The sequence below is a fragment of the Callithrix jacchus genome, chromosome 9 (assembly GCF_049354715.1).
Source record: "Callithrix jacchus isolate 240 chromosome 9, calJac240_pri, whole genome shotgun sequence".
NCBI classification, from domain to species: Eukaryota; Metazoa; Chordata; class Mammalia; order Primates; family Cebidae; genus Callithrix; species Callithrix jacchus.
The window spans coordinates 17,216,761-17,238,594 of NC_133510.1; the positions used below are offsets into that span (position 1 = coordinate 17,216,761).

General features: G+C 37.7%; 2 protein-coding genes across 13 annotated transcripts in view; one reads left to right on the top strand and one right to left on the bottom strand.

Annotated features, from left to right (window-relative positions):
* Positions 1-20,777, top strand: part of LOC144577854 (uncharacterized) — a 63,443-nt gene extending 42,666 nt beyond the window's left edge. The window contains exons 6-7 of one of the 2 annotated variants that reach the window (XM_078338474.1): positions 1,621-1,680; positions 20,063-20,777. In XM_078338474.1, coding sequence (XP_078194600.1) covers positions 1,621-1,671 — 51 coding nt within the window. In that variant the 3' untranslated portion in view covers positions 1,672-1,680; positions 20,063-20,777. Of the gene's footprint in view, positions 1-1,620; positions 8,485-20,062 lie in introns of those variants that run through there. The other variant, XM_078338473.1, reaches the window with a different exon arrangement.
* Positions 4,988-21,834, bottom strand: part of PARP11 (poly(ADP-ribose) polymerase family member 11) — a 48,184-nt gene continuing 31,337 nt past the window's right edge. For all 11 annotated transcript variants that reach the window (XM_009003438.5, XM_009003434.5, XM_035258395.3 and 8 more), the window contains 4 exons: positions 18,165-18,237; positions 17,954-18,084; positions 10,494-10,645; positions 4,988-8,481 (listed from right to left, as the gene is read on the bottom strand). In XM_009003438.5, the coding sequence (XP_009001686.1) occupies positions 8,165-8,481; positions 10,494-10,645; positions 17,954-18,084; positions 18,165-18,237 (673 nt within the window). In that variant the 3' untranslated portion in view covers positions 4,988-8,164. The remainder of the gene's footprint in view (positions 8,482-10,493; positions 10,646-17,953; positions 18,085-18,164; positions 18,238-21,834) is intronic.

Below are 21,834 nucleotides of genomic sequence, written 5' to 3' on the forward strand. Positions count from 1 at the left end.
GGGGGATGGGTGGGCTTAAGAAGTAAGGTTGGCAGGGGACTCGCTGGTAACTCTTCGTGTGTACGGCCTCAGAAAATAACCAACAGTTTTTTTTCTAAATCAAATTAATGCGATTTCATCTGAGGAAAGAAGGAAAACAGTTCAGATGACAGTATGTGGTATGGTTATTTAGGAAGAATTTTACCAGGCAAATTCTAAAATATTAAAATAGGTTCCTATTGGGAAGATGATGCACACTTTTCCTACCAGTTATTATAAATGGGATAAATACCTATGTAGGTGGATTTGACCAGGGGTTGTCCCATCTGGTGGAAGGGGAGTTGACTAGGTAACCTCTGGAAGGTCCTTTGACCCTGCTCTCTAAAACGTAGCTGTGAACTCAGCTCCCAGTTTGTTGAGCCAGTTCCGAAGCCAAATGCTGCCACCTGGTGTCTGCTGTTCTCATATGCAGTAGCACCATACACTTCCATTACAAAAGCCCTGATAATGCAGTCTGTCCTTTAGTCAGACAAAATAAGCCTAAACATTAAAGCCATATGGAAAATGGAATCAACATTAAATTACGTGTTGAATTAAAATATTCTTTTGAGAAGGCTGTAAGAGCAGTCAGCATAACACTGAGTTCTGAGAATCCAGAGTTCACCTACACTGCCCATGGGTCGACTATGGGTAGATGAGAACATGCAGGGAACCCATTCTGAGCGTCTTCAGTATATGGATAGAGACCCCAAGTGGTAGAATATACGAGGAAAGAAATTATAGATCAAGTTGAGAACAAATTTTCTAACATTCGGCATTGTCTGCAGTACCTAGGATTTCCTGATCATTGGAAGTATCCAGACACAAGCTGGAATACTTGTGGGAAAGCTGAAGAAGGCATTCAAACTAGCAAAATGATCTGAAACATAGTTTTAAAATCTCTTTTTATCCAAGACTTTGAGAACCTTGAAGGCAGAATTTATACTATTGTGTCCTGTGTTTAGCATCGTGCCTGGTCTGGAGTAGACACAGGTACTCACCTGGTGGTTTGTTAAATGAGTAAATATATTCTCTTACAATTTCCCAGGAGGAAGAAAATTAGTCCAAACAAAAGTCAGACAAGTTGAGAACAAAAAGAGCAGCCCCTGACATTTAGAAACTGTCCTGGTACTCACAGCTAAGGCATGTTATTCTGAGGAACCTAAACTATCTCACGGAAGACCAACCTCTAACAAGGTTACTCTGAGACCACAATAAAATGAGACAAAACAAGACCATTACATAATTGTGTCTAAGAACAGACAAAAATAAGGTCACTGTGCCATCCACAGAATACCAAACACCACTTCTCTCAACCAGATGAGTGACTGCTTGTTTTACTAATTATAGCTTATCCTCAGCTAGACTTCTCTCTATAGATAAGATTCATAAACATGCCAAAATATAGAATTGCCCCTGCTCTCTGACAGCATCCAATTAGAGTGAAATCCTAACTCCTAGGACCCTCCCTCAAATCCCCAAAGCCCAAATTCTTCAAAAAGTTCTTTCTTGCACCCTCCTACCTGGACACCCTGTAGTTCCTTGGGGTGTGTGTGCTCTCTGACTGCCGTAAGTAATAAAACTAACTTGTTTAACTTACAGGGTTGCTCCTGGTGGTCTCTGGCCAAAAGGCACCGACCAAGTAAATGCTAAGAAAAAAAGGTATGTCCCTAACTCCACGTACACTATAAATACCATATGAATCCAAGTTTGTGAGGGTTGTATTAGGTATAGAAGACCTCTTTAAAAACAAGGGGCCTTACATATTAACACTCACCAGCATCTACTGAGGCTATGTGCTGGGCGTAATCCCAAAGACTTTACAAGTATTACTTCATCTGGTTCTTACAACCCTCTAGGGTAGACACTATTATTATCACCACTTCACAGATGAGGAAACAGCAGCACAGAGAGCTTAAGCAACCTGCTCAAGCAAAACAGCTGGTAAACGATGGTGCCAGGAATCAACCTGGATGTCTGACTCCAGAGCCCATGCTTCAGATAGAGTTTTCAAGGAAGAAGGAAGAAGAGAAGTGTGTGTTCTAGGGAGAGGTAGAAAGGCATAAGCCAAGACATCGGGGCAAGAAAGAACTCCTTTATCTAACTAGCTTCTTGATTCCCTTAAACTGTATAAAATCTTCACAATCCCTTTTCCACATACCCCTTACTGCTGGTCCTGGTTCCCTTAAGGCTGACCACAGGACCTGGTGCAGGGGTTGAGGCAACACAATTTGAATGGCTTTGATGCTGCCATCTTTGTTTTAATGATAAAAACAATGTTCCAACTTTGCTTCTAACCATACCTTGTTTTTCTCATCTCTCCAAAGCCCGATATGGTACAGATGGGTGTGGCTGGGGGGGTACATAAAATCCTCCTTCACCTGATTAACATCGACTCATCTTTCCATCTCCACATTCAAATGTCAATTCCCAGGAAGGCCTTCCCTAGTTCCCTGGGACAGGTGACATCCCTCTGTCAGAGCCTCTCCAATGGCCTGAACTTCCCCTTTGGGAAAGTTCATCACTCTGGTCGTTACAGTTCAGTATGTCCTCCCTGGTAGACTTTAAGTTCCACGAGAGCAGAGGCCACTTCTGACTTGTTCACTGTCAGGAATGCCACAAAAATTCAGAGTTGTGAACTTGAAGGAGAGTGGGGAAACTACTTAGTGGCAGAGTTTCAGGGAGAACCAGGTCAATTCTTTTCCCTTCCTACTCTAAGCCCTTGCTTTTGTCTTCTCAATGCATCACGATCCCTGCTACTGTATTTTCCTGACCCAACTCAAAAATCATCTTCAGTCAGGTCAGATGTGGCCTAGAGAAATCTAGCTGTGCTCCATCAGGTCTTTTTCTTTCAACGAGAGTCTGATTGGTCTTTCATAAACTTCACTTTCTGAAGAATGAACCTTCCCTCTCTGGTGAGTTATCCAAGGTCACACTGAATCAAACAGCAAAGCCAGAAATAAAATTCAGATCAGCTGGCTCCCAAGTTGAAGCTTGATCTTCTTCTTACAGGAATAAAGTGGAGGAAATGAGCTTGCACGCTGATTATCTGAGACTGTTCATCAAACGTGGGCTTATAATGCCTACAGCTTCCACATGTTATCTAGGAGACATTAAAGCGTAATGAGCCCTGCAGGAAAAGGCATTTTTAAAAAGGAACAGGAAAGCACAAGTGCAGTCTGGATGTATACTCAATATTGCAAAGATGATTTAATTCAATTCTGGATAGTGACTCTCCTTAAGCTGTTTTACAATCATGAAGTCAGCATAAGCCACAGAATCAGAATCAGCTTACCGTATAACCTCTTGGTAGGGACTCCAGCAATGCTAAGAAGCTGTAGAAAACACAAATGTCTTTGGCATAAAACCTATGTTCCAATCTTATGAAAAGCCACTTAAAAATGAGTAAGACAGTGATAAATTATTAGATACACAGCCACACAGTAAGAGAATTCAAATAGCCATAGTTCTTGGCCCGCAGTGCTGAAAAATGAAAGCCAAGCAACTAAAGCTGAGAAATTGGATTACATAATCTTACAGCAGAAGACTCGGATCAGTTATAAAGAAACCACCTTCTATCCTACAGTTTCTCCAAACATGGGAAGTAAACTACTAAAAAGTGAAAGTTAAAAGATGAACTCTCAACTTCTGTCCTGGTTATTTTAGGGCTCATCTCTCTCTGCATATGTTACTCACACTAATCAAGCAGCCCCCACATAATTATGTATTTCATAGTTTTTCGAAATGTTCATTTCTTCCATCTGTGTTGCCCCAAATAACATCATGAAATAATTCATAAGAAAGTTTGGCAGACTATCTCGTATCACCTTTTATCCCTTGCACTGAATCCAGTATACAGTGCAAAAGATAAAAATAACTAAAATCACTGCGAATTTCTCATCAAAACTAATCTTTGACAAGGCTTTTGTTTTTCCTTTCCTACTTTTTCATTACCTTTTATCTGTTTTGCAAGTACATAATGTATAGTTTCATCTAGAAATTAGCTGTCTCTTTGTTTTAAGCGAAAGAAAATATCTTAAAATAAACAAATAATCCTAAAGGAGAGTGGAAAATCTGGAGGCCATACAACTAGGATCACCGTAAGATTCCTCGTGTTATTCCTAGCAATTTGGGAGGTAATCGCAAACACCCGAATGGCTAGGGAACAGAATTTGTAAAGATTTAGCACTTTCGGATCAACCATCAAAGCTCAATTGAATTTTATCACAATGAGTCAGTCATGCTGCTCCTCATTTCTCTCAGCTCTAACATGAGAATAGCCTTTATACCCTCCTTTCTTGCCAAAGGTTGAAAGAAATGTTTGACTCACTTCAACAGGAATGATGGTAGACACAGTGCAAGTGGCTGGAGGTTAGATGGACTGTAGGAAGTATGCTCCTCAGGTGAAGGTAGAGCTGCTCCTCTAAGCCAAGGGAGCACACCAAGAATAAAAGGTGCTGCAGGCGCCAGCTCTTGGCCTGTTTGGGGATTTTTTTTTTTGAGACGGAGTTTCACTCTTGTTACCCAGGCTGGAGTGCAATGGCGCGATCTCGGCTCACCGCAACCTCCACCTTCCTGGGTTCAGGCAATTCTCCTACCTCAGCCTCCCGAGTAGCTGGGATTACAGTCACGTGCCACCATGCCCAGCTAATTTTTTGTATTTTTAGTAGAGACGGGGTTTCTCCATGTTGACCAGGATGGTCTCGATCTCTTGACCTGGTGATCCACCCACCTTTTTTATAATAGCACACAGGAAATTATTTTTCCCATAGGTTATTTGATAAGCTATCGCTCATGATGATTCAAACTAAGAACAAGAGAATTCCCCCATCTGCAAGTGGGGTACATATGAGTTACAGGCAACCAACTCCTTGAGTCCACCAAGATTGAGCTGAAAGCTTAGGTTTAAATAATGGTGGAGATGAGATACATAAATCACTGAAATATATGATATACGCCGACAACCAAGAACTGCTAACAGAGAACTTTAATCATCACATGTAAAAACAATACATTCAAATATCAAAATTGGCTCCAAATTCTTTATCATGATCAACATCAACAGTCTAGAAATGAAATGACACACTAATATAAAACTTTCCTGTTTATAACTAAAAGATTTATGAAACTATTTTTTATAAACACATTTTTTTACCCTGAGGCTGATATCACCAAAGTGAAAAAGAAGTCATTGTCAGCTGGAATGTATTCAATACAGAGTTTCAAAAACCATTTATCATTATTCTAGAGTGATTTTATTCATTCTCCCCACCCACACTATGTGATGATAACAGAAGAAGATGGCAAATGGTTGTGCCCAGTCTTATTATATACTTACTGGTCATCTAATTCTCAAATGTACTGATCATATAATTCTCAATTCGATCTACTTACCAAAACAAAGAAATAAAATTTTAACATCCATTAACTCTATACTATCATATTTTAAAATATGTATCAAAATCAGTTCTCTTGTATAAAAGAGGGGTTGGCAGTACATTCTCAGACCAAACAACAACAAAAACAAAAAAATCACAGTACTTTCTTACAATGGCTACTGCAGTGCATTCTACATATTTCATATAAACCAACTAGGTAAGTTCAGAGTTCACATTGATAGCCTCACAAATACTGATCTGCAAATGTCTAAAAGAAAAATAACTCCCAAATGCTGCAACAGTTATTCCATACAAGTGCTGAGACAGGTATGCCTGTTAAACTTGAAAAAAGCCACGTTGAAGGGAGGACTATTTTAATATGGTTTTTTTTGTATATAAATAACAAATAAATAGAAAAAAAAAGGTTTTCAAAACCTGAATTCCTAATGTCTCTAACATTAATTTTTTTGAACAGGTTTAGAGCCATGGTGTGCTACCTCTCACAAGGCAGCCTAGTGACTTTGCCTCCAATTATTTTCATGATAATCTCTAGATGCTTTTTAGAGTGCTTTTTCTAAATAAATATTCTCAGCACTTCATCTAAACCAGCAGTTAGACTGCATACCTGAGTCAGGAAATCTTTGTTACCATTTTGTTTCAAAGTATTGTACATGTAATTTCCTGGGTACTACTTACCTCCCACTGCACAATTACACAAATGCTTTAATGGAAATCTGGGGGATGATGGCACTTGAAGAAGTCTTCTAAGTATCTAAGTCTATACTCTTTACTTTTATTATTTGTAGATGCCTTTCTAATTCAAATGATTTAAGTGAACAATATAAGCATAAGACACTGGAAGTTTTTAAGAAGTTAAATTGTATTCACTAACTCTCAGTCAAAATTGGGCAAGGATAATAGAGAGAAAATTCGCTATTAGAGTTAGAGAAAAGCTTTCTGAAAAAGGCTTGGTGCGTGTGTTCTCTTTTAAAGGTAGAATCACAGAGAATCAGGCCTGCCGCAGTGGCTTAGGCCTGTAATCCCAGCACTTTGGGAAGCTGAGGCAGGCGGATCACCTGAGGTCAGGGGTTCAACAGGACAAAACCCTGTCTCTACTAAAAACACAAAAATTAGCTGGGCATGGTGGTGTGCACCTGTAGTCCTAGCTATTGGGAAAGCTGAGGCAGGAGAATTGGCAGAACCCAGAAGATGGAGGTTGCAGTGAGCTGAGATCGTGCCACTGCACAGAGCAAGACTTTGCCAAAAAAAAAAAAAAAAGAGAGAGAGTGGAAAGAAAGGAAGGGAAGGAAGGGGGAGAGAGAGAGAGAGAAAGAGAGGAGGGAAGAAAGGGAAGGGAGGAAGAAAGAGAAGGAAGGAAGGGAGGAAAGAAAGAGAAGGAAGAAAGGGAGGGAAGAAGGAAGGAAGGAGGGAAGGGAGGAAGGGAGGGAGGAAGAAGGAAGGAAGAGAGGGAGGGATGGAGGGAGAAAGATAAGGAAAGAGAAAGAGAAATACAGAAAGACAAAAGAAAGAAGAGAAAGGAAAGAAAGAAAGGTGAAAGACTCTTACCCATCACACGGGCAATTTCCCATCTGGTGCTTGAACTCCTATACAACGTGCCTGCCAAGTTGCTGTTTCGCCTCTGCTAGAACACCTTTAGGGGAAGGAAGGTGTTCCAACACTTCTCATCTGCCTTACAATGGAACAGCAAAACAGATGGAACAGGTAAACAAATTTCCACTAAGCCTGATTAAAAATTATACTTAACTTTTCAAGAGAGTAGGTTGTCAAAAGCTACTTAAAAGGATAAACCAGATTTGTCTCAAGCATTCCATGCTTTCTATAATGTTTCAAAATGGAGAGACACAAATTTAAAATATGAATTTTAGAAATAATTGTTGAATAGCTGTGTGAACTGCAGGGGAAAAGGTTAAAAAAAATCTTTGAAGTGATCATTGTTGGGATTCTAAAACAAAAGGAAAATAAATGTTTGAATAATAATTTGAAGTTTCACTTTGAAGATGCAATAAATACCTTGCACAGCAAGTGGTGGTGCAAGAATCCAAGAGCCCTGGTGGATGAAGTGTAGGCTAATGATATTTTGCAGCAATTATCAACTCAGATGTAGGAGACAGAGGAGAATGACAGGAGCAAGTCTGAGGCTGCAGCCTGCTATCCTAAGGCAACTGGAAAGCAGGACACTCTACCTTGATTTCCTCCTTCTGACTTGTTTGACAGCACTGCAAATAATTGTGGTTTCGGATTTCTCTCAAGGTACTCAGATTGTTTCAGAGTTTTAAATCCCTCCTTCAGAAGACCAACAAAGCAACATATGAATTGGTGGATGATACTACTACCTGAATTCAATTTACAAAGGATCAATTCCTCTAAATGGACATCTTTTTGTCTGTATTTCTATTTTTTCAACATTTATACGAGTAAGTCTATTTGAACTAGTCATTTATAACACACATGTAAACTTTAAAGATCTGAATGACCACATTAGTTAACACTCATCGGATTCCATTTTGAATGGTATCTTTCACCCCATGCGTTAAAATGACAATGTTATCAATTTTTAACAAACAAGACTACAAGAAACAGGCAAAAACCAACCTTAAAGTCAGTATTGTCTTTTTATATAGAGGCCACCTTTTTTTCCTATCTGTTTCATATCAGATAATTAACATTTAGTGGCTAGACGATTGGAGAGCAAATCTTCCTGCAAAAAGGAATAAAGCCTTCTTGACAACTGAGATTTGGAAGTGAAATCAATGAAAGTCTATCAAGTACTCAGGATAGATTTGGTTGGCATCAAAAACCACAAAGATCTTTGGGTTCCAGGTATCATCCACACAGCTGTCATATAAATTCACATAGCTCCCGTCTTTGGAAGGAGGTCGCATGTATTTGGAGTCTCCATTTATGTAATCTCCAATTAGCACTCGAGCAAGAAACATAGATTTGTATGTTCTAAACAGATGCCGCTGTTGCAAGCTGACACCATGAATTTGGAATGTGTTTCCATGCTTTATGTCATCCTTGCAGAAACGACTGGAATAAGCAGCATCTCTAGCAAAATACGTTCCTTAAACAAAGAGGATCAAGAAAAGCCAAGATTACTCCTAAGAATATATTAAAAACAAGCAAAAACATTTTGTCAGGGGAATAGATGCATGGAATTGTATAATAAAAATAGATGTGGAATTTCCTCATCTGCAGATCTTTAAGAAAAGAATAGAAATCAATCTGTGGTGTAGACTGCCATAGAAATAGATTTGTTGGTACAGAAAAGTCCTCACCACCACACCATCCCCTGCCCCCATCCACTAAAATATAGCTACCAGACTTCTGTTTTTAAAATAAGTCTTACAAAGAATCCAATTAATAAAACATATATTAAAAGTGTAGCTGAACCTGAGTTGTTTTTTTGTTTTGTTTTGTGTTTTTGAGATGGAATCTGGCTCTATCTCCAGGCTGGAGTGCAGTGGCGCAATCCCAGCTCATTGCAACTTCTGTTTTCCGTTTCAAACAATTATCCTGCCTCAGCCTCCCAAAGTGCTGAGATTACAGGCATGAGCCACTGCGACTGGCCTTTTTTTGCGGGGTGGGACTACAGGCACGCACCACCATGCCTGGCCAAACTTTTTTTTTTTTTTTTTGAGACGGAGTCTCGCTCTGTCGCCTAGGCTGGAATGCAGTGGCACGATCTCGGCTCACTGCAACCTCTGCCAGCCGGGTTCATGTGATTCTCCTGCCTCAGCCTTCTGAGTAGCTGGGATTACAGGCGCGTACCACCACGCCTAATTTTTATATTTATTTAGTAGAGACAGAGTTTCACCACATTGGCCAGGCTGATCTTGAACTCCTGACCTCAGGTGATCTGCCTGCCTGGGTCTTTCAAAGTGCTGGGATTACAGGTGTGAGCCACCACACCAGCCCTGAGTTTTACTGCGTGGCCCTCCCTCCCATTTCTATTTCCTTCCACCACTTCCTCACCCTGCTCCCTTGTCAGCATCCAGCAAAGCTCTAGAGAACACAATGGAGACTGATGGCCTACAGAGATTTTTTTAAACTCCAAGAAACCATATTTCCATGATACAGGATAACATTCAGTAATATTTCTGGAGACAATAGAATCCCATATCCATGAAAAGATTTCTGAGAGGATATAATGCTATTCATATATGAGCATTCCAAAAAAAACTATTTTACTGGCTCACTGCCTACACATGAAAATTCGATAAAGCAGCTAACTCTTCTGAAATAGTAGAAAGAGATCGACCGACATCATTAAGGGCATACATACTCTAAAAAATTTTGGAAATTAATTTTTATTTACCTAACATTGATGGGATTTATGTAACACCTTCTGACCTCCTTATAGTTAAGTGGAATGGTCTTTTTAGTAGTTGTTTTTAAAATTACATTTTCAAAATGCAGCATACACTGATCCTAAATGGCAGACAGTTCTCTTGCTGGAGGTAAGGTACAAAAGAAGGGCCAGAAAAATAAATGTCCATTCCATACCTTTTCCCCTCACCTCTCTCCTTAATTTGCTTAAATAGCAGGCATAAATGGAAAAGCCTGGATTTTCACAACATTATAAATAACATACACTTTCCCCCCACTATTCCTTATTGCTCGATAATATTCTTACCTATTGTTTCCTTAAAAACAAAAACACTAGTACCTATTCTGGTGCATAAAGCAATCATAATCAATTTGTTTTATCATTCTCTGTATATTTGCCATAAAGCAGTTTAGTGTATAGGCTAATATATGGAAAGAACTTACATATAAAAATTAAACATAATGCAAAAAGATCAGCTAATATAGACATGATGCCCTTTTTGGATGACTGGGACTTGGGGAGCTATTAAACCTGGTAGAGACATTAAGAGTCTTACTTCCATCTTGTAAATGTAAATGTAAGAAGTGACTTTTCTGTCACTCAGAAATTCTTAGGGTATGCCTGGAACCTAGCACAATAACTTTTAACTTAATGACTGCCAAAATCCTAATTTATTAAAAAAAAACATCTAAAGAGAGGAAACTCTCTCCTAGGACTCAAATTGGACCTGGAATTCTGATAATTACCTTTTCCAAAGACAGCACCATGTACACCATTTATTCTCCAATCGAAGTTATGAATACAAATTGCTTCCACAAATTCACTGCTGGTACCATGAAATAGCATTTGTTCATTAATCTGAGGCACACCTCTTTTTTTCTTGAGCTGAGCCTTTTTCCTAAAAACACAATACACACAGACATAAAGGCACACAGAAATATACCATAAGTAGTATTTATTAATCTTAATGAGCAAAGTTCAATAGAAAGGGTGAAACAAAATATTTTAATATAAATCATAAATGGACAAAGCAAGTACGGAAAAGAAATAATTTCAAATGTTCTTGGACACATAAATCATCTCATCAAAAATTATTAGTTAACACTGAAACTTAAGGTTGAAAACTATACCAAAAACTATAGTTATCCCATGCTATGCCCCAACATCGTAAAAGTATTGATCGTCTAAACCAGCTAAGCTTTATAGATGCCTAAAAATGAGACAACAAACCAGTAATACAAAGTTTGCAGAGACTTTAGACAGTGGATTCCTTGAGCAGGGACCATGTCATATGCTTTTTATCCTCAGAAACTAGAAAGTGTTGGCTGAATTGGCTAAATTTTGGACCACAGGGTTGGGAGGGACATTAAGCCATCCAGTTTAATCCACTTCCCCAGGACAAATCTATCCTAACACATAAAAGCATCATGTAGGACTGATTGTAACTGAAACAGCCTAAAATTATTTCACAGAGAAATAAATATATAGTCATGTATTTATATATAAAGGTTTAAAGTAATGAAGTAGATCTATGTGTATTAACACAGTAAATCTTGAAAAATAATATTGAATGTAAAAAGAATTTTGCAAAAAGACAGGGAACTCAAAATAATACTGTGTATTGTATAGGTATACATACACAGGTAGTAAAAAATACAAAATACAAACAATAAGCATCACACCAATCTCAGGAGCAAAGAAGAGAGTAGGAAAAGGATGGAGTAAACACTTCACCTGTATCTGTGTGAAGAGGAAGGAAATGTGACAAGTATTAAAATGTTAAATCTGATTGGTAGATACATGGAAGTCTGTAAACTATTTGCTGCATTTTCATTCTTGAAATATTTCATCAAAATCGTATTTTAAAAATTAAGAAGAATATCCTCCCCCTGATATCTGATACCTATTTAATGCCTGCTTCAATCCATCCAGGGTCAAGTACTCGCAGCATCAGGTGCTCACTTTGTAAAACAGCACAATCTATTTCTAATTAGCTATAATTGTTGGAAAGTACTTCCATCCCAATGCCAAACCAAAATCTGCCTTCTGTTGGTCTTAGTTATTCTCTTTTGAACACAAACAATTCGGATAACTCTTACACAAAACTCTGCAAATATCCAAAAATAACTATGAACACCTAGCGAGGCTTTCTTTTCTTGGTTAAATGCACACCATTCCTTCAACTACTCCTGACACGGCATAGCTTCTAGGTCTTTCTTTATCCCAACAGACTTTAGTTAACAAGAATCTACTGGATACTCTCTAGTTTATAAATGTTGGTGTAAAATAGAAACAGTTCAGATATCATCAGACAGCACTGACTCTACCGACAGCACTGAATGCATTTTGGTGACACGGGCCACAAACGGCCTCCATAATCAAGTGTGTAGTCAGTTAATCGTCCCAGGATGTTTTCAAACCAGACCTCTCTTAGCTTGCTAGATCTGTACAACTGATTTATAAACTGAATGCAATAGATTTATTTCGGTTAAGCTTTACTTGGTATAGTAAATATCCATATCTCGGACTGAGTTTTATAAACAACATGCAGCTTGATGAATATGTGCGGGAATGGATACTTGCATTTAAATGGTGACAGAATGAAAATGCATACAGTCTTTCTCAAGAGTCATTTGGCAGTATGTACCAAAATTTACATGTACATGCTTTGATCTATTTGTAACAGTCTTTTCAGACTATTGAGTATGACATTAGAAGGATGTGCACTGAGCAAATGTTCATGCTACAAAAAGCATAATTTCACTAAGAATTATACCAACTTCCGTTTTTAGGACTTTATGTTCTCACTTTTTTTAAACAATGTACATTTGTTCCCTTTATAAAAATGGAAAAAAAAGTTTTTTAAATTAAAAAAAAAAGACAATACTTGTTTGGACCCACTGTTTCAACCTTCCAAGGTCTTTCTGACTGCTAATTCACTCACTCAACAAATAAGCTACCCTTCTAGTTTTGAATCTTTCACAAGTGTGATAAGCAAGCCCTCTACATTTTCATCCAAGTTCCTGATAAAAATATTGATGGACCCAAGAAGAAAGCATACATGCCATTTGAATTACTCTTTGCATAAGCCTTTTTCTACTAGTGTTTCTCTCTGAACTATCAACCAGCACATATTTCTCCATCTTCTCTTCATGAAAAGAAACTTTCTCAACCACTATAAAGTGAGAAACCAAGCTAGACTATCTAAGGGGCCTCACCATCTACCACTATGGTAATGCTATTAATTGGTTTGGCATTAGTCAATCCATCCTGGTTTTCTCAAAGAAACATTAGTATCATACACAATGCCAGGCTTTATGCTCTGTAATGTCAAACTTGTCAATGTTGTGCTTCATGACCTGCAATGACTAGAATCCACTCAGGAAATTCCGTCTCTACTAAAAAACACAAAAATTAGCTGGGTGTGGTGGCACGTGCCTCTAATCTCAGTTACTTGGGAGGCTGAGGCAGGAGAATTGCTTGAACCCGGGAAGGGGAGGTTGCAGTGAGCAAAGATCGCATCACCACACTCCAGCCTGGGTGACAGAGTGAGACTCCGTCTCAAAAAAAAAGAAAAAAGAAAAAAAATTCAGTTATCACTACTTTGTAGGTACAAATTAGAGTAAATCTCAGTTAGAAAATTGTCTGGAGTTTCTCTTATATAATATAAATAAACTGTGGGTTAAAGGGCATGAAGGATGGGCATATGCAGGCATGGAAAACAATGCTTAGTTACTATATTAGATGGTGCATATAAACCAGCTGAAGGCAGAGCAGGAGCACAGTGGTTAAAGCTTTGTATCCGCACAGCACAGTTTTTCTAGTGTTCACTACTACCACTAATAAGGCAGCCACGAAATCTGGACATTCACAGATTATGACCTTGGTGTTCCAGAAACGCTAAAGATGAGTTCCAGGGCCTCATGAACTTTAGTTACATCTGCAAGGAAAGTCACAGGACTACACTAAGTTCTTCACAATCCTGCCCAGCTTTGCCCAGACCCACAATCGTTCCTGAACTTACTCCAAGTACTATTACACCCACTTCTCATGATGTCTCACAAAATTTCCACCTCTTAGGCACTAGAGTGCCAAACTGGCTAAAGTGTGTATGTCACATGCTCTGTACTAGAGCAGGAATACTTCCATGCTCTGGATTGAAATAAGTTTGCCTAGATTTATAACAGATTTTTATCTTGCTGAACAACAGAATCACTTATAGAATTTTTTAAGGTAAAAATGTAAGAACCCAGAGGTTCTGATGCAGTAGATCTGTGATAGGTGACAGGTATCTCCACTTGCTAGTAAGTTCCACCAGTGATTCTGACCTGCAACTAGGTTTGAAAATCTCTGATCTAAATTCACATTATTAACAAGATGCTCTGCTTTCCTCGCTGCCTTATACTTCCAGCTGTGGATCAATCCAACCATCTCCACTATCTGCTCTTACATTTGTGCTGCTGAAGCACATCACACAACATCCCCATGGTTCTCACTATAAATTCACATACTCCAACTTTAGCTAAGCTCTCAGTACTGACAGAAATCCTGTGGTTCCCAAGATAGCTCGTTCTCCCCATTTTCCCCAATGGCCATTTCAAATCTTCTCTTTCCCCTTTCCTTTCCCTCTTATCAACACCTCCCTAACACTTTATTCTCTGTAGGCAACCTCCATTCTTCTTTCACAAAAGAAATGGAAGGCCTTAGGAAGGAACTCATTAACCTAACTCCTCTTCTCATCCCCTACCTCTACTTATCTGTAAACATAACTGGACCACCCTTCTGTATCTCCTTTCTGACGTATGTTCTCAGAATTTCATCTCATCACACTTCTTCAGGAGCTGGAATCCATCAACTGCCCTTCCACTCTTTTTCTGATCTTTTAAATTCTCCTTCTCCGTAAGTCCTTCCCAATTACAATGTTCAGCTCTCTCCCATGATTACGTAACATAACAATAACCCTACAGTATCTGTCTTCTCACATCTCTCATCCTCCTCACTGCCAAGTTTCTTGAAAAAGTTGTCAACATTTGCTATATACACAATATGGTGTCTACCAACATTGCTTTTATCTAGGTTACCAATGACCTTCTTATTGCAAAATGCAAAGGAACTTTTGAAATTTATCCTACTTGACATCTTTTCAGTATGTAATCCTACAGATGGCACCTACTTGTATAAACCACATTCTCCCTCCAGCTTCTGTGGCTTTACCTTCTATTGGTTTTCTCCGACTTTCTGTGGCTGTTAGTTTCCTCCCTGGGTTTTCTCTTCCTCTGTTCATCCCTTCCAGAATTGGCCCTTGGCCCTCTTCTTTCCTTAATGTATTTACGCTTTCTGGTCATCTTCTTCATTCCTATAGTTTCTATTACCCCACATTTTCTAACAACTCTAAAACCTTTGTCTCTCATCTACACCGCTCTTCTGAACTCCTAACTCATATGTCAGCTGTTGTATATCAACTACTACTCCCTTTCCATCATCCCTACAGATGTTCCTACTGATATTCCCTTAGTCAAGTAAAACAAGCCAAAAACTTGGGAGTTATCTTTCTCATCTCCCTTATTCACCCCATCGCATACAGTAAGTGAAGCACCAAGCACTATCATTCTACAACCTTAATACCTCAAAACTGTGTCTCCAACACAGCAGATACCACGTTGGGTCAGGCAACCCAGTGTGTCTCGGTCTAATTACTGAAACAATTTCCTAAATTTGTCTCTGCTTCAAACTGTGATCCCTTTAAAGTACTGAGATTTTGTGCTAGACATTTCTTTGTTGTGGAAGGCTTCTTGGTTGTTGTGCCCTGTAGGATGTTTAGCATCCCTGGCTTCTATCCAGTAGATGCCAGTAGCACCCTGTCACCTAACATTCATTACCAAATGTCCCTCAGCAGGTAAAACCACTCCCGGTTGAGAACCACTGCTTTAAATACCTTCTCCGTGGTACAGCGTAATTATTTTTCTAAAATGCAAATCACTTCCATCATTCTCTTGCTTAAAGTTCTACAATGGCTTTCTACTATCCCAGGAAAAAATCCAAACCTCTTAGTTTAGCTTATAAGGCCCCACATGGTCTGGACCCTGCTAACTCTCTGACTTCCACTCTGGTTCAGTCCAACTCACCTAAGGCTACTAAAGACAGTTACACAACCACCCCAGTAGTGCTACTACAAACTCTTGCATGCTCTGCCTCGATACTATTCCAGCCTCCTCTCTCGCCATTCTACCTAATTTCTGTTCAATCTGAAATTGTTTCAATTTTCTCTGCTACCTCTTATACCCAGACTTTGGCTTTTACTGCTCCTGATGCCTGAGATGCCCTTCTCCTATCCAACTGGTATCCAGGGATCCCACATTCTCCCCACCCCACTCCACATCCCCTACTTTTGTCGGCAAAGATGGATGGATCCCCTCACTTTGTGCTCCTATGATGCCCTGTGGTGACCCCTACATTTCTGTGTTACAACGGTCTGGCTCCTTGTCTAAGCTATGGTTCTCTGTACCATTATTCCAAGTTCCCAGAACAGTGTTTGTCATAAAGTAGGTATTAAGACGTTTTTGTTAGAAAAAGTGGGGGAAGTCAGAGAGACCTAGGCAATGTGAAAACTGATGCTAGATGGACTCCTGTGGGACTGACTACCTATATGGTGAGTCACAGGTTATGTGACAGTGAGACAGACCAAGTTATTTTAGTTCTTCAGGAAGATGTTAAAATGACAGGCTGCCCTTATAATGAGACTCAGTATTTTGTACTGTCATGGCAGGTGACAGATTCATTTACCATCACAGATTTCTATAGGCTGACATTATATAAAACCATGAAGGGCATCACCAGAGTAAAACTGTTTCCAGTGAAATTCTTAGTATAAAATGTTCTGGGGAATCACTGGTACATTTTTACCACTATGATTTAATTGAGGACTCAAGTAATGAGACAGACCAACTTGATTGTCACTTCAAAGGGCTGATGAAGAATAATGAATTAAGTTTTCATCAGACTATTTTGGAAAAACGTACTTTATTCCCTGAGAGAATAAAGTCAAAGGAGGCAGAGGCTTCTGTCTTCCTCTACAAAAGAATCATCTAAACAAGAACTAAATTCAACTTTCTAAACTCAGTTAAACTCAGTTATTGTCAGAAATAAAAGCTGGTTTGGTCAACAGACCCAAAACTATAAAGAACACAGCTGAAAGCCCCTTATTTACCAAAAACTGTGATGAGAATAAACCTGGAATGTACATAGGCCACATTAACTAGTCGGTCAGAAGCATGAAAGAATTCCATGTATCATTACCAAACAAAAGTCAGCCTAATTCTTAAGTATGTAGAACTGAAATGAGTTACGGTCTGGGTTTGCTTTAAAATACTCTAGCAACAATAACAAAAAAGGAGACCGTTTATGGTGGCAAATCTTGACAGATGTTGAATCAGGATGATAGATACATGAGTCTAATTATATTAGACTCTACTTTGTGTTCATTTGCAATTTCTCTGAATAAAAACTTCAAAGTCAGCTTATACTTAAAAATATTAGAAATCAAATCTCATCTACAAATGTTAAAAATATTTCAGAGAACCACTTACTTTACTTTTTTACAGGTCATAAAAATATGGCAGAATGGGCTAATTTGGATAATACTTTTAATACCTTAAGTTTTCTTTAATGGACTTTATTTTCAGTTAAGTGAATAATGAGTCACCCAATGGGTCATTTCCAACTTAAATCTAGTAGGGAATTGAGATTAACGCTAAAAAATAAACTTTAGGCTAAGCAGGAAATTTGAAGTTACATTTTAAAGTCTTCTTTAAAATAAAACAGACAAAAGGCTATTGGCAAGAATGATTGTTAAAAACAAAACAAACAGTGTTTGCACAGACTTCTAATATGAGGCCGAGCCAAGTAAGTCATATCAACAATGCTAAACAGCTCCCAGACTCCTCTGTAATGCTGATTTCGGCCAAGATGCACAGCTCTAAATCTTGAAAGGAGGGAGCTTCTCACATTACAATGCTACAAGCAAAGTTTACAGAGCAGCTTCTTCCCTCCCTGAGAAGGCTGAACAAAAGCCCTGAGACTAGGTCAAAATATGGCAAGAGAAAAACAGCATGTCTATATCACTGAAAAGTAATACAATTCAATATTTACATTTTAGTCATAAAAGACTTAGCAGTAAGGAGAAGGTTCAGATTAGAAATCATCTCACCTGCAAAAGAACTCCCACAAATCTAGGTTTTGAATTCTCTGAATTCTTTTGATTCGGTTGCGATCCATCGTTTTCCCAAAGAGATTGGCAACTTCATTATATTCATGTGTTTGATTGTGCAGAGTAATAAGCTGGAAAAATAAGTTCGCATAGCTTTATTGCAGTCCTTTCCAGTTTCCTTCATGGTATATTCAGTCAGTTCTGCTCCTACCTGATATGGTACTTGAGTATTCACATTCTCCCAGTGTGGTGGCATAGGGATAGCTTCATTTTCACAGATATAACTTGAAATAGCAAAAAAACAAAACAAAGTATCAGCAGCTAATTGTCATGATTGTCAAGAATTTAGCCTTTTCTTCAAAGCTTAATTTTCATTTTCAGCATATTGTGACAAATGCAATTACATATAGCCTTTGGTTTCTTTAAAAACTATTGAATGTCTATGTCTGCTACTTTTTAGGTGCTAAACAGTGAATTTTTGATGGAAAATATCCAACCCTGTCTATCATCCAAATTTCAAAAACAGTTGCTTAGTTCTATCTTGTTTTTTTGAAATTTCCAAAATTTCTTTAAAATGTAAAGAAGATTTTGGACAAAGAAATTAAAGAAAAAAACACAAACTTCTGATGAAAACAAAAGGCTGAAACTCATATTTATATTGCCTATTGAATAAAATCAAAACTCCTCAACCATTTTTTCGATGTTCTTCAACATCTAACTGAAACTTAAACCCTTCTTTGTTAATTGCCCTCTACTCTCTCCAACAGTCCACTAACTTTAAGGGTTATTAGCACAGTCAGCCAGCAAATCTTAAAAACTATCAAAACATGTTCAAGGCATTGGATGTGAATACCAGAAAAACACAGTGACATTGTGGGATTTAATAGCAAAAGGCTGAAAAGGACACACCAGTCCTCTCCAGTGACTGCAGCTTACTAAAGAAATTAATAAATTTCAAACCAATCTTTACTTTTTTAAATTTATTTTAATGAAAAAATCAAATATGTTATTTAAAAATTAATGTGTATAAAGAAATACACAGTGAGTTTTCCTCCCACCCCAGTCCCTGGTATGTCCAAGTCTCACTTTTTGCCTCAACTCCTGGTAATTATTATTTTAGTCTCTTGGGTATTCTTCCAGAGCTCCTTTAGGTTAATACAAGCCAAGCTTTTTCCCCACACAAATGGTAGCATAAAGCATTCATTTATATTGCACCTGTTTTTTTGGTTTTTTTTTACTTCATAGATTCTTAGAGATCTTTCTGTAATAGTACATAGTTTTTTTCTGTATTCACATCCAGTGAGTGGCCTGAACATATTTGACAGTTTTTAAGATTCGCCAACTGACTATGCTAATAATAACCCTTGAAGTTAGTGAACTGTTGGAGAGAATAGTGGGCAATTAAAAGAGAAAGGTTTAGGTTTGAGTTAGATCTTGGAGAACACTGAATGAATGGTTGAGGAGTTTTAATTTTATTTAATACACAATATTCAATAGGCTTTATTCCTAGTGCTTACAACAGAGCCTGGCATATGGTATACACTCGATAAGTACTGAATGAGTGAATGACTTTTATTTTACAGATGTACAGAATTCCACTGTATGGATATGCCATAATTTATTTAACTAGTCCCCTAATGATATTTAGCTTGTCTCCAACTTTTTGCTACTGTATTAAGAATGCTGGCCGGGCACAGTGACTCATGCCTGTAATCCCAGCACTTTGGGAGGCTGAGGCAGGTGGATTACCTGAGCTCAGGAGTTCAAGACCAGCCTAGGCAACACAGCAAAACCCTGTCTCTATGGAAATACAAAATATTAGCCAGGCATTGCAGCATGCATCTGTAATCCTAACTACCTGGGAGGCTGAGACAGGAGAATGGCTTGAACCCAGGAGGCAGAGGTTTCAGTGAGCCAAGATGGTGCCACTGCACTCCAGCCTGGGCGACAGAGTGAGACTCCATCTCAAAAAAAAAAAAAAAAAAAAAAGAATGTTGGAGAAACATATTTGTTCATCTGTCATATTCTATGTCCACTTGTCTGTCTGTAAAATAACATATTTTAAATAGAATTTCTGAGTCAAAGAATATATTTTTTCATGATTTTAAGATACCAACCAAATGCTGTCTTTGAACGTACCTACTGACATTCTCAGCAGAAATACAGAAAATGCCTATTTTCCCACAACCACTCTAAAAAGGTATGTTATCAAACTTTTGAATTTTAGTCACTCTGATAGTAAAAATCAGTCTGGTATTAATTTGTTTTTCTCTGATTATGAGTGAGGTTGTATGAACTGTTCAAATTATTTGCCCATGTTGATCTTCTATTTAGAGTCCTAAAGGTGCTTCATATACTATGGAGAATAGCCCTTCAACTATAACAATGAATGAAAATATTTTCCCAATTTTTTGTGAGGAAAAAAAATACCTAAAACATACTTGGCCTAATGTATCTTTTAGCTATGACCAAATTTTTTTTTTTTTTTTAGTTTATATGCAGCCAACAGCCTTAAATAACTCTTTGCCAATAGGAAGCATGTATTATTTACCTTGCATGTAATAAATGCTCACTGTATTCCCACAATAAATAAACATTTCTATATCAGCACCTATTGACCTTCAATACCCTATTGTATCTTACCTAAATAGTCCTCTCCTTTTATTATTATCTTGCTTATAGCCTTCCACTCTCTTAATTCTCTCCTTGTCCTGTCTTTGTTCTATGGTTTGTACCGTCTGTGACAGAACAAAGTGTTTGATCCCATCATGTGCTTTTTGCCTCCACCAAAGCATAGCAGATATAATGTACAATTACAATAACATCTTCCATTATTATGTCTCGTTTTTCATTCTTTCTCCCAGATTAAATACTTTCTGAAGATAAGTAATTCTTTTATTATATTCTTTGTACTAAAGAATGTGAATATGATGTAGCTAATAAAAAAGTACTATTCTCTATATTCCATAGAAGTACTATTCATTCATTATGTAAGTACTTGGAATAACTTTTAAATCATGGTGCTAAAATAAAACCAAAATAAATGCTAAAATAAAACCAAAAGTCTTAAGAAACAAACTGAAGAAACTTAAAATATATTTCTTTAATCCTTTCGAAAATCTCCTTGGAAGGAGCCAATAGGCATTCTCTCCAATTCACATGCTACCTTTTTTTTTTTTTTTTCAGTTTCATTTTGACTTATTTGAACAAAAAGAATTTCAATACTTGCTTGAGCAATCATTGTAGAAAATAGGAGACATGCTTTAAGATTTTCTCCTTCAAGACCATTCACATGAATAATAAATATTTTATTTCTAAAATATTAGAAATATTAGAAATAGGTTTAAATGCTTTATAACATTTATACCTCCTTTTTCAGACTACTTATGGCCAGAGCAGGCCACAGCAAGCAAAAAAGAAATTTGTAACCAATTTCCAGGAAACAGAAAGCAGTACTGTTGGCCATTGTTCTACCGTCTTCCTTAGGTCTCCTTTAGTCTCTACAAATTTGAAATTATTTCTAGGAGTTGACCAATGGAGATCAAAGGAGGTGGAAACAAAGTGGACAATACCTAGGACTTACAGCCCCAATAATTGTATGGCTCTGAGAGAGTATTGCCAAGTTAACAATTCAAACTTATCTCAGTGAGTTATTTTATGAATTCAGAGTAGAAACCATGCATTTTGTAACTATCATGCAAAGTGTTCTAAAGAATTAAAATATATAAATATACAAGAAGAAAAGAAAAGGATAACAGGAAAGGAAGCACTTAGAGAAAAAAATAATGTTGCTATTTTGTCAACAAATGAGTTTTAATATTTAAAAGATCAATATTAGTAAATGACCTACCAAAATATTTTCAGTCTATTTCTTTTTCTGT